Here is a 14,002-nt window from a genome sequence, read left to right as displayed (position 1 = left end):
GACCGCAAGCTTTACCATTCTTTAAGCTTCTCACCGCTTTTATCAGACTTTCTACGTCGATATTTATATGTTCTCCTTCTATTTCTATACCTGGTGTAGCTATATATTCTAGATATTCGCCTCGTTCTTCTGTTAACAATTTTTTATAGTGGTCCATCCATTTTTGTGACTGTATACAGTGTATGGGTACTTTTTCTTTATCATTCTTTTTTACGGAATTTATAAATCTCCAAGCTTCTGTGGTTTTCCTGCCACCTATATATGTGTTTATCTCCATACATTTGCGATCCCATAAATCGTTTTTCTCCTTTATAACAGTGTTTCGCACTGCTCGCTTTATTCTGTTGTACTATATTCGATCTTCGTCATTTTTAGTATTTAACCATTTTTGGTAAAGCTTCTTCTTGGTCAAAACTAGTTCTTCTATTTCCTCGTTCCACCAGAGTTTATTGCTTGGTTTGGTTTCTGGTTGTTCTCCTAACACTTCTTTGGCACTTTTCTGCATTGCCTTAAAAACGTTCCAAGAGAATAATGTAAAATCTGATGCAATCTTTATTAGGTGTACTAGGTGTAGTATTTCCTAATTTAGATTAGGGAATGAGTATTTATTTAATTTCAGTTTACTTAACTATGTACATCATTTTAGTTACCCTGTATAAATAAATATTTCAAAATGATTCGTTACAAAGACAATTAGGAGGTCTTTTAAATCCCGTGAACTCATTTTGTATTTTAAAAAATCGAATCGAAAAATCGTCGATTTACGTCTTTACAACACTGATGACGTTTTGCTTAACACATATACGACCTACCGCAATTGATGACTATTTAAAAATTAAAATTGACATGTTTTATTATTTTTTTTAAGTCGTCTGTTTCTGAAATAATGAAATTATTCCATACTATTATGTACATGTACATAATTTTATTTAACTCTGTAGAAATAAATACTCAAATAATACATCGATGCCAAGTAGATTAGGGGACCTTTCAAATTAAGGCGTCCTGTGACCTTGGTTTATATTTATATAAACCGTCTACTACGTCATTACGCCAACCTTGATGACATAATGTCCAACACATAGGTATATGATGGATGCCCATTGGATGATTGCCCATGGGGCAAGTGATGGATGACCATTCAAAAATTAAAATAGACGTGTTTTAAGAGTCTTTTCAAAAGTTGTCTGTTTCTTAAATAAGGAATTTAGTCCTTGCATCATACTGTATATACTATACATAGTAAAATTTCTTGATTAGACAATATATTATAATATACAGTCACCTACCGTTTATCCGCGAGCCGTTTATCCGTAGGCTAGATTATCCGCGACTCTGTAGAAGCGTTTTTTAATATTCTTCTTCTTCATGTGCCATCTCATCTAAGAAGGTTGGCAACCGTCACGGCAATTCGCACTTTAGATACCGCTGCTCTAAAGAGATCAGCAGAAGTGCAATTAAACCAAGCTCTCAAATTGTTTAACCAGGAGATGCGTCTTCTTCCGCGACTCCTTCTACCCTGTATTCTTCCTTGTATTATTAATTGTAACAAGTTATAACGCTCGCCCCTCATAACATGTCCCAGATATTGCAGTTTTCTGACTTTAATTGTAGTTAAAACCTCTTTATCTTTTCCCATTCTTTTCAACACCTCGATATTCGTGACTCTATCCACCCAACTTATTCTTAATATTCTTCTGTAGGCCCATATGTAGGCTGGTGATTTCCATGTATAGAGTCTCCTGGTCGGCAGATCATAATAAGTATTCGTGACAGTAAAATCGGTCTCTTGGCAGAATTGAGCCAATCTTTCTCCTCTCTCGTTACGAGTGCCCAGTCCAAAGTTTCCAATAAAATCACCTTGACTTCCTCTACCGATTTTTGCATTTAGATCTCCCATTACTATTGTAACGTTTCTAGACTTGGTTACTTCTAAAGCTTGTTGTAATTCGTTATAAAACTGTTCGAGTTCTTCATCCGATTTATCTGCTGTGAGAGCATATACTTGAATTTTATTGACTCTAGACTGGGCTGTTTTGAGTGTTACCATCATAACTCTATCCGAGATGGTTAAGACGCCAGTTACAAATTTCTGGGTGGTTTTATCAACTAATATCGCTACTCCGTTCCAGTGATTTGGGTCATTGTCATTACCAGAGTAGTATATCTTTGTTTGGCCTACTAATATGTCACCTGAATTGGGCCATCTGATCTCGCTTAGTCCTAATATTTTTATGTTGTCTTTCCATTTCCTGAATGACATTATGGACTTTACTTGCTTGCTATATTGACTTAACATTCCACGTGCCTATCTTCATGCACTTTTTGTCGATTTTAGTCTTCTTTTTGGACGATGTGTTACTGATGGGTATCTCACATACCCTCAATGACTGAGCTATTGAGGTGAAACTACCTTTTTATTTTTTGGCATTTATGTATTCAAGTTACGGCTTATCCGCGATTTTTGTTACATATCTGCGACAAGCGTGCCACTCAACCCCACGGATAAACGGGAATTGACTGTATACCTATTAAAAAAGGTTTTCTTCATGATAATGTGTACTTATTTCATAAATGCATTTTCTACTACCCAATAAGCAGTGTTTTTCATTTTATATTATTTTTTTTTCAGGTAAGTGCTTCTTTTGAAAATGATGTTGCTAGGTAAGTTATCAAAATTAACAAAAAATTTAAGTCATTTGTTACGGAAATAATGCATACTTTTTCATCAAACCGCATATTATCTTTCTTTAATATTACTGCAAGTAATGTATATAATCAAGTAATGTATATAATGTATATAAAGTATATGATCAAGCCACATCTCTACACGTGGAAACGTGGCTGAAATATTAGCCAAAGTAACGAAATAAGTTAACATTTCATATTGATACCATACGCAAAGGTATAAGCATATTTCCTATGACCTATAAATTGTTCGAAAATTTATATCCTAAGGGACTTAAAATAATCTCTCTCTCTCTCTTGTCGTTTCCCCATTACTGAGGATCGTGATTTCTTCCAATATTTCTAACAATGTTTCTCCATTGGTCTCTATCTTCAGCTGCTCTAAGAGCTTCGCAGAATGAGTTTCCAGCTGAATGCTTTATTTGGTCAGACCATCTAGTTGGTGATCGTCCTCTTGATCTTCTTCCCGGGACGTTTCCAGAAACAATTAATCTCTCTAAACTGTCGTCACCTCTGCGAACCACGTGACCAAAGAATTGCAGAATTCTTTTTTCTTCTTTTTTTAATATTGAGTTGGTTTAGAATGGAAACGTTTGTCCTATGAGCTATCAAAGGTATGCGTAGCATTCTTCTCCAGCACCACATCTCAAAGGCATCAATTTTTTGGCGCTGGCATGCGCGAAGAGTCCAAGTCTCTGCTCTGTATAGAAATATTGAGAATACAAGGGCATTCACCAGTCTCATCTTGATATTTTGAGAGATAGATCTGTCTTTCCAAACTTTATTTAGGCGACTCGTCGCATTTTTTGCCATACCAATACGTCTCCGAACTTCTGCTTCACAGTTACCATCGTTAGTTATACTAGACCTGAGATAGACAAAGGTGTTTACTATCTGGTATTCCTGTAACATGTTAGTCAGTTGAATAGTGTCGAATCTGTCGACCACCATTATTTTTGTCTTAGCTTTATTGATTTTTGTCTTAGCTTAAAATAATAAACCGAGGTAAACGTGAAAAGAAAAGTGGACAACAAGAAAAAAGAAAAAAACCCAGCATAGGAATCTGGCATAAGTAACTCTTTAGAGTTTAAAAATAAAAGCAAAGGGAACGAATGTAGAGGGGACTCTGTTCGCAGACTCTGTTTGTACCCTAAATATTGTGGCAGCAGGTGTCCCAAAGGAACAGAGTCTGATGTAATTATGACAGAAAGTCTCGACGAACTCATAGCCAAAAGCCTAACCGGAGCTTACAAGGAGAAGATCATTGGAACAGGACAAAGTCTTTGTTCACCTAATATATTGTTTTCTTACTCTATGTTTTGTTGTATTTTTCAATTCTAAATCATTTCAATTCAAAATCAAAATAATTTAATTTAATTCAAAAATGTCAAAAGCTTAATCCGTTTAGTTTGTCGATCTTCGCACATAATGACACATTGCCTCCGTGGCGAAGCGTTTAAGGCGAATGAACCCCAATATACCAACCGCGCTGATAGCTGGTTCGAATCCCAATAAAAACTTTTATTTTTTTATTTTTTTTTATACATTTTATGATTGTAAGTATATTTATTATACAATTTTATTTTCAGAAAATACGTATTTAGTTAAAAAAATTTCCGACAATTAATGTTCAGAAATCATTTGTGGCATTTTTAATGTGTTTGTGTGTGTTTTATTCTTTTATTATTTTAATTTTTGGCACTGTTTTAATAAAAATGTTTGAGAAGTAGTAAGTATAAATTAGTTTAATATTTAAATAAAATATAAATAAAAGGTATATTAATTTCGTTTAAATCATATAATAGAAGTATAACTTCTTACGTGCGTACAAAGTAGACACACATTCTTTTTTTGCCAGAATTGTAATATGTAATATGTACTACAGGTTATACATCGCATTCATCGATAGCCCGCAAGCAATAGCAGAAACGCGACGGTAGACCGCATATTATAGTGCCACAAAAAAAAAAGAAAAGATATTAGCGAAAATAACATTTCCTACCTATTTTCAGAAATTAAAAATCACTATGAATCAACCATAAATTAAGTACAATGTAAATTTGTCAGTGAAAAATTATTTTATTCTAGTATAATTCCACATTTTCCTATATTTTGGAAGACTTAGGGCCGGTACTTTATGTCCCGGTTAAACCTCGGTTAGCTAACCGGGGTTTAATCGGGACAGAAAAGTACCTCATAGAGCCTCTTGCGTTGTAATAAAAGCAATTATAATTATTATTATAATTATTTATGAATATAATAATAAGTATAATTGCGTTTATGTCTATGTTATGCATATATTTCTGTCCCGATTAAACCCCGGTTAACTAACCGGCTGTTAACGGAGACATAAAGTACCGGCCCTTAAGCAATATAATTGTTTATATCACAATCTTTTCAAGAGACTTTTCTGGAGTTTGCAATTGTCCTTTATTTAAAATCGAATTCACTTCTTGTGATGTTATTTATTTTATTATAGTCGGAGATTACGCATGGGCGTATCAACATGGAGGTTTAACAGTATGGAAAATAAATAGGTATAAAGAAGAAAACCGCAAAACTAACAAATATCGATCGTGAAAACTAAATATGTGGACAAAATTGGAAAAATGTTGCATTATTATATTTTGATTGCAATTTATATGCAATTCCTATAGTTTATATATTATTTAAGTAATACCACTGTCAGACGCAACCATAAAAAATGTTCTAGTATTAAAATTAATATGCATGCATACATGGATTAAAGTAAATAATATTAATGATATACGAATCTAACTATCTACAATATCACTTGATAAAATGCTATATACGTAGTATCCTAATTCATGGCATGGAAGACTGGATGTAGACAATTAACTCGTTACGATTCATGCATACATGGATTAAAGTAAATAATATTAATGGTATACGAATCTAACTATCTACAATATCACTTGATAAAATGCTATATACGTAGTATCCTAATTCATGGCATGGAAGACTGGATGTAGACAATTAACTCGTTACGATTCCTTGAAAAACTTGAGATGTAAATATTTCGCTAAACTCTAAAAATTCCATGGACTGGCCATGTCAAAAATGAAAACATTTGAAAATGTAGGAATAGAAATTGTGAACTTGTAAAAACTATTAAAAACGGAGAACATCTTATCTTAAACATAATATATTCAGACACGAGAGATGAAGACAACTTTCCTCAAACTAGTGATGGAAAGAAAAATATATTTAAAACGCGGTCCTATCAGGCGACAAATGACAGCATCAACAGGTGACATGACTAGACCTCCAAACCTTAAGGTGATACAGTAGCGATTGCGGCTGTAATTTTGAATATTTTTTCGAGATATTTGGCACACGTATTCGTAATATAATAAAGTATGGCGGTACAGAGCCCAATTTGAAAAATATATTAATATGTGGAAATTACTCTGTAATTAAATACAATATTAAAAAACGAGCCTGTACCGCCATTAAGAAGAACAAAAAAAATACACTTTCTTCAAATAAACTTTTTTATCCGATGCCTAGATTTTGTGTCATTTTGTTACTACTAAAATTTTTTATTTCATTAGTAGTTCCAAAATGACACAAAATCTAGGCATTGGATAAAAAAGTTTATTTGAAGAAAGTGTATTATTTGTTCTTCTTAATGGCGGTACAGGCTCGTTTTTTTAATATTGTATTTAATTTCAGAGTAATTTCCACATATTAATATATTTTTCAAATTGGGCTCTGTACCGCCATTCTTTATTATATTACGAATACGTGTGCCAAATATCTCGAAAAAATATTCAAAATTACAGCCGCAATCTTGGAACGCGTTTTCGCTACCTGTTGATCGCTACTGTTTCCTCTTAATAGTAAAAATCCAGAATAGAGATGAATTTCAGAAATCATCGTCAACCTCCATTAGAGATAGCACCCAAAGAAGATAACTAGCATAGTAGCTAAACACATATAAAATTAAAAGGGTAAAAATAATTATATTAATTATTCATCACACATCTTGTAGTATCTACTCCCAATTGTTGGCTTTTCTCTATTTTCTCAATTGCCTCAGATCTTGTACGTGTAAAGCCAATGTGTTGTAATCGCATTTATATCATCCATTTGTCATGTCGGACTGTCAGAGACTCTTACCACTATCACTAAACGCATAAAATCTAGGACGTCATCTCATTATGCGTTTAGTGTTTAGTACAACTAGTATTGGTAGGGGAGCAAAGTATGCTAAATTTGCAGTCACTCGAGCGTTATGGGGACCTATTGGGTTGTGATTATTAGGTCCTAAAACCAAAAAAAGTTAAGTAAAATTTTCCATTTTAGTGTGGACTTTCCATTTTTTAATTTAATTTTCCATTTCCAACAATCATTTTTTCCGATTATAGCGCCATCTATCCATAATTCGAAAAAATGTCTCGCATAAAAGTTGCTTATTTTTCAGTAAAGAATCCAAATCTGCAATAAAAATTTGGGGGTCCGATTTAAGATTTTAAAGTAACCCCCCACCCCACCTCCGTGGGGGGTCGTGTTTGGTACCATTCGATAGATTTTTCAAAAACATTTTGGAAGTGTATTTTGCAGTTTTTAGATCTGATGTTCATTTTGCGAAATATCGCGGGGTTTGTATTTAAAATTTTAAATTTACCCCTGACCCCTCTCCGTGGGGGTCATATTTAGTACCATTCAATTGGTTTTTGAAAAATATTGAAGACGTATTTTTTAGTTTTTCGATCTGACGTTCATTTCGCGAAATATTTGCTTTTTTTTAACTTTTTGACTCACCCATTTCCTTACGCCCCGCTCAAATCGTCAGATTTTTGAAATATACACTCTTTTGCATGTACTTAACTTACCCTATCTTAATCTGACAATTTCGAATATTTTTAAGGATAGATTTTTTTTCGGGCCCTCCTTAACGGACTGCCCTGTGTTGAGCCAATATATGGTGGAGGTACATCAGTAGGGTACCTACCAGGTTTCTTCTCATATGATAATCTGACGCGCTCGAGTAACTGCAAAAATCCCCGCTTGGGCTCCCCTACCACCATATCGTTTATTCTCACCATGCATCCAGCGCAGTTTTAGTTTATCTGTGCTATTTTTTTTTGTTTTGATTCTTAGAATTACATTTGGAACTCTATCTCTTATGCTTGACTCTAACATAGACCGCTCCATGGCTCGCATAGTTCTTCTGATTTTTTTACAGATTTTTTGATCTCTACATAATATTCTAAGTTCGTGGTCTACATATTTAAGGTAAGTGCGCCAAATATTGCCATGCTCCCAATATTGCCACTCCCCATAAATTTATTAATTTGTCTCTTGAGTCACAGATGGCCATGTAAGCTCAAATATCGAATTAAAACAACCACTCTAAACACGTTATAGGTGGAACCAGTCAGTATTGGTGTTCACGGCAAAGCAGCGTGTATTTCGTGCGATTTGTTTATAAAAACGTGGGAAAACTGTAATGATTGTTATAAGCTTGCTAATATCGATTATAGAAGGGTGAGAACGTTATCAGGTAGGTACATTCAAGTACTTTATTAATCCATATTGTGTTTAATTAATATAAAACAGAATAAAACCTAAATCGCCATTTTTGTTCCGCAGTAGTAATGATCCTAATATTGCCACATGAGATAGTTCCTAATATTGCCATGGCAATATTTAGAACCTAACATGAAAATTTACTTATTATTAATAAAAAAAACTTTCTTTTCAGCAGAATGGCGAATAGAAGAGAGCCATGCGGTCTGAGGCGAATCTCGTTGCAGCGTTAGAAGCAATAAGAGCTGGAAGCAGTATAAGCCAAGCTTCATTACGATATGAAATACCTCGAACAACACTTGTACTACATTATCGCAGCCAAAATTCGGTTAAACGACTTGGAAGGAAAAGTGTTTTAAGTTTTAAACAAGAAAGAGATCTAGTTCGCAGAATTCATAAACTAGCTGAGGTGGGCATGCCAATAACCAGTAAAATAGTAAGAAGAAGTGTATTTTCGTATGCGATGATAATGAACTTGAAATTATGATATGAAATTATTCTTTGCAAGACATCCCGATGTGGCTAGAAGGAAGGCTCAGCAAATGAATCCAGCAAGAGCACAGAAAATAAATCCATTTATTGTAAAGGATTATTTTAAGAAATTGGAGGAAGTATTCATTAAATTGGAATTGTTTGATAAACCTGGAAACGTATACAATATAGACGAGAAAGGTTGCCGTCTAACGATCCATAAACAGCAAACCGTATTGGCCAAGAAAGGTGCTAAACGTATCAACTTGACAGCGCCTGAACACGGTGAAAATGTTAGTATTGTTGGTTGTGGAAATGCCCTGGGGCAAGCCATCCCACCGTTCATTCTTTTCAAAGGGAAAATATTGAAGCCTGAATGGAATGATCATCTACCACCAGGATCAACTGTAATGATGACACAGAAAGGGAGCATGACAAATGAGGCGTTTATTTCATGGCTAGCACATTTTGCAAAGTATAAAAATACAGAACCCACACTCCTGATATTCAATGGTGCAAAATCGCATCTGGACATAAGTATTGTTGAAGCTGCAGAAAATTATGGTGTTAGTTTATTTTGTCTTCCAAGTAACACAATAGCAAAGCTCAAGGAATTACGAAGGATTTATTTTTCACAGCGATAGAAAAACCACCCAAAGGTAAAAGTAACAAAGAACCTTCCAAACAACAAGAAAAATCAAAAGACAAAAACAAACAACAGGAAGAAAAGAAAATAAACAAACATCAAAAAGAACAAGACAATCTGAACAAAGAAAATAAAGAAAAGAAAATAAACAAGAATTTAAAAAGTAGTGAATCATGGTTCTGTCATGTATGTAATGAAGACCGCCAGGCTGATATGAGATTATGTCTTGCATGTGGCCAATACATGCATGAAGAGTGTGTGGGTCTTACTAAACATGATAAGGATAAATTCATATGCCCCAATTGTTCTCAAGAATAGTCAATGTCTCACATTAGTTTTTTAAATGTTAAGGTTCAATATTATTACTTATTTTTATTAACAAAATACCTGTTCCTTTTATTGCCAGTACTGTGGCAATATTAAGGGTAGAGGTTCCAAATATTGCCAGTTGGCAATCGTTTAAAAAAAGAAGAATATATATTTTTTTGATTGTTTTATTTTTATAATTGTTTAGAAATTAGACTATAGACATGTTTGTTACTTGTTTAATGAATTTACAGGTTATTTCAAATAAATTTGTATTTAATAAAAAATAATAAGTCTTAGCATGGCAATAATTAGGTCACTTACCTTATATAAAATATGACTTGATTTCTACGTTGTTTGTTCATATTATTATAATGCTACTATGAACTAAGTGTGTCATATACTGTGTTTTTAAAAGCTTAATTTTTAATCAACTCTGCATACGCAGAGATATGGCCGAGAGCCATTCTTATTGGGACACCCGGTACATCCAAATTTCAACAACTAACAATATTTCGACAAAAGTTCAATTTCTGTTATTTTTTATTTAGTTTAAGTCAGTAAGCAGTAAGCGCCAATATTTGAGATAAGAAAAGAGGAAAATGACTGATCCCTTTCAGTGCCGCCATTGTTGGAGTGAGACGGCAAGAGGCAGAGACCGTTAGCGGAACGTGACTGTAGCATAATCTTTGGGCCGTTCCTAGCTTTTGGCATTAAGTAGGATCCCGATCCTTTTAAAATTTTACGTGTAATAAATTTGGATTAGTTTTCAATAAGTTTTCGCACTTTAGGGAGAGCAGAAAAAGCGTTTTTTCCTTCCGGAACTAATTATAACAGATTTTTTAAATTTCGTGAGCTACCGCCCGATTATCGAAGTTCGAAAAATTAAAATTAATATTTTATCTCGTTCCAATTTAATTTTTTCTTCGTTTTTGAGAGGATTATGTAAAATTGTTGCTTGCTGTAGATTATTCCGTATTAATATATTGCTTTTTTAATTGTTTATTATATACTATTACTCATCTATTAGTAAATCTAGCAATGATTTGATTATACAGTGTGTACGTACGTACGCTGACATAATATGGGAAGCTTATCTATTTATTACTAATTTTAGGAAAAAAGTTCATAACAAAATAGTGTGTGTATTTTGTGCGCACGTAAGAAGTTATACTTCTATTATTATCATTTCAACAAAATAATTATATTTTAAACAGTTTAAATGTATTTGTATTTAAGTATTAAACTAATTTTAATACTTAAAATAATACCAAAAATTTAAAGAAAGTAAGGCTACAACATGAGGTTTTCCCAAGCGGTCGGTCACCCCGTTTTAAAACTGTATCATAATCTCCAAAAACGTACATACTTAATATATGTAGAGAAACCTGCAACTTCACACTACTCGCACATAAGCTGTCATAAATATGTCGATCTAACTTTCGTAAATAAATGGCCAAAGGACAACGTAGAAAATTTACAACTTTGCTGAATTTTAGCAATATCTCATTATAATCCAATATTCTAATATAAATTATGAAATATTTCAATAAAATAAACCAAAATATATTTCATAAAACCTTCAGAGTTACAGAGCAATAATTGAAAAAGAACATTGTTGTGTACTTTGTACGCACGTAAGAAGTTATACTTCTATTTTTATGATTTCAACGAAACAAATATATTTTAAACATTTTAATTGTATTTTTATTTAAATATTAGACTAATTTTAATACTTAAAATAATTGATACCAAAAATAAAAAATAACGTTAACACGTCTTTTTTTATGAACTAGAGCGTACCCGCAATTGCTTTTCTCGTGAGGAATCGTATAAACTCTAAAAACGTCGTTCTTCGACAAAAAATGTATACTATAATATTTTCATGGGTTATAAAATGATTTTGTTCCAACACAACGAAAACCGGCACGGAACTCTTTGTTATAATTTATTCCTGCCCAAAAAAATCATCCACGAAACTTTTTAAAAAAATTTCGAAATACTTTCCACCAAAAATTTCAACTTGGTCAAGATTTTTTTTGGTTAAATTTTTAGAACATTTTTGAAATAAATTCATTGAATAATTTTCCTGCTTAAAAAAGTATTAAATGAAACTTTTTACCAAATTTTGAAATTTTCTATTTCGCCTAAACTCTTCATCGATAATTCTTTAATAACAAGTAAAATAATTTCTGAATTATTTTTGAAATATTTAACAGTGACTTATCATGAATACTTTGTGCAGGTTTCAATTAACAAGAATTAAATTAAATATTTGTTCTCATCGTCTCTACAGTCAGAAACTGCACCGCTGTGCTCGCAGGTTTAATTTTATAAAGTGTTTATACTTACTGATTTTTAAAATTTGAAAATCCAAAATAACACTTTATAATTTCGAATTTTCAAATTGTAAATGAAAATTCTTTAGTGCATGTGCTAAAAAAAAACATTTCTACCATAATAACGAGATCGGGAATTGTTGTTTCATCGAAACACCTTAGAATTTTTTTGGAAGTTCTGTCCACGTGATTGACACTAATTGCATTAATATTTTATAAAAGAAGAGTTCTTTTGGTTTGTTTTCTGGCCTTGGTTTGGAACTTTTAGGTTTAATTATAATATTATTTGTAGATTTCTACTGTACACATTTAAATTGAAAATTTGAATCACAATATTGTTTATGTAGTTCAGTTCTAAAATATTTGGTTATTAAAGTAAACATTATATTTTATTTTTAACAACAAAATTAGTTGCATCAGTAGTTTTAATCTCTAATTTTATAAAATGCAAAAATGTAAGGGATTTAAGGCAAGTATTTTACGCGCACGACCACATGGCATTTAGGTAAGAAAATAAGTATCAAGTATCTAAAGAAAGTTGCTGCAGTCTTCCATATTTTAGAAGCAGGCTTGTTGACGAGGGATGTTGCGGCCGCGGTGGTGAGGAGATCACGCAAGCTCCGTAGTCGTTGTCAGGTCACATGCACCTACTCAGTAGGAACACAAATTCTATGCTAAAACTTTCCAGGGCAGTACTCTTCTATGTTTGTACGTTAGGTATAAATTAATTATTATTGTCAATAATCAATTTTTATCCCATAGATTTTATATAAAGACCGAGAAGAAGAAAACATTTGAAAAAATAGATAACTCACATTCATCGATATTTTTAAAATTAATAAGAAACATTGACAAGCAATTACACAATGTATGTTCCAGATTATTTGAATTCTTTTGGAAAACACTAAAATTTTCCCAGAAATAGAAACGAATTGCAGAGAATAAAGAATACCTAATAACGAGACGAAAACGAAATAAGGGACATTTTGTATCCTAAAGAGAGACGTTGAGAATAAATTTTGAACGCTGTCGGGACATCTCCGACAGATAGTTTACATTAGAGAAGGCCATGAAATTTTAATAATAGCGCACGATAGCCATATACACACGTGCCCTGATGCTATACAGCGCCGGCAACGAAATCTCCAGAGAACACCTATAAAATACTCCTTTTTGCCGTACCTTAACAGGAACGGCTTAACACCACCAAGAGATTTTGAAACAACTGTAACGAAACAAATGCGACTAGTTATTGAATATAATAACTATCTCTTCTTTCCTACACAAATTTGATACCGATTTTGACTTAATTTTTACATACAGTATGATGCAAAAGTATGGAATAAATTCAGAAATTCAGAAACCGACTACATACTTTAAAAAAATCTTTAAACACGTCAATTTTAATTTTAAATTGGCCATAAATTCCTATATACTAGTACTCTGGGCTAATTAGCAAAATTCATGGAAAAGATATTTACCAGCAATTTTATTGCTGGAATCGAATTATAAGATCCTATATATTAATAATATAGGTATGCAAAGTCCGCAAATAGTGTGCTACTTTTTTTATAAACAAAATGGCGCCGACAAATCGTATTTTTTTCAATTATTGCTCTATAACTCCCGAAGATTTTAACTTTACAACAAAAACACCCAAATAAAAATTCACCGCAATTAAATTCTGCATAGAGATATGTTTTTCCTGATTTGCTCCGACGAAAATTTTCCTCGGAAAATGCGGATTTTCCCAACAAAAACTCTAATTTTCAAATAAAGTTTTAGCTAAGTAATTATTAATCAATAATTAAATAACTTAGTGACATCAAAGCTTTCTTGGTATAGATTGTAATTCCAGAAGCCGGTGAAAATTAAACGAATATTTTAGCAACAATTCAATTGTTAATTAACAATTTACGATCGCAATAATAACCAAAATAATCATGATACGTTGATCAAACTTATAAAGATTATAAAGATGAGATGCTTATTTAAT

The 14,002-nt window shown here is 32.6% G+C and overlaps 1 protein-coding gene across 1 annotated transcript; it reads left to right on the top strand.

The window, feature by feature from the left end:
* The first annotated feature begins 2,651 nt into the window (after nucleotides 1–2,651).
* LOC126880769 (uncharacterized) lies at nucleotides 2,652–9,679 on the top strand. Its single transcript, XM_050644823.1, has 2 exons — nucleotides 2,652–2,664; nucleotides 9,354–9,679. Exons 1-2 carry the CDS (start codon nucleotides 2,652–2,654, stop codon nucleotides 9,677–9,679), a joined length of 339 nt encoding a protein of 112 aa, XP_050500780.1.
* The last annotated feature ends 4,323 nt before the right edge of the window (nucleotides 9,680–14,002 follow it).

The sequence above is a fragment of the Diabrotica virgifera genome, chromosome 2 (genome assembly GCF_917563875.1).
Source record: "Diabrotica virgifera virgifera chromosome 2, PGI_DIABVI_V3a".
In the NCBI taxonomy this organism is placed as follows: Eukaryota; Metazoa; Arthropoda; class Insecta; order Coleoptera; family Chrysomelidae; genus Diabrotica; species Diabrotica virgifera.
The sequence above is the reverse complement of the archived record's forward strand: the minus strand, read 5'-3'. Positions and strand labels throughout refer to the sequence as shown.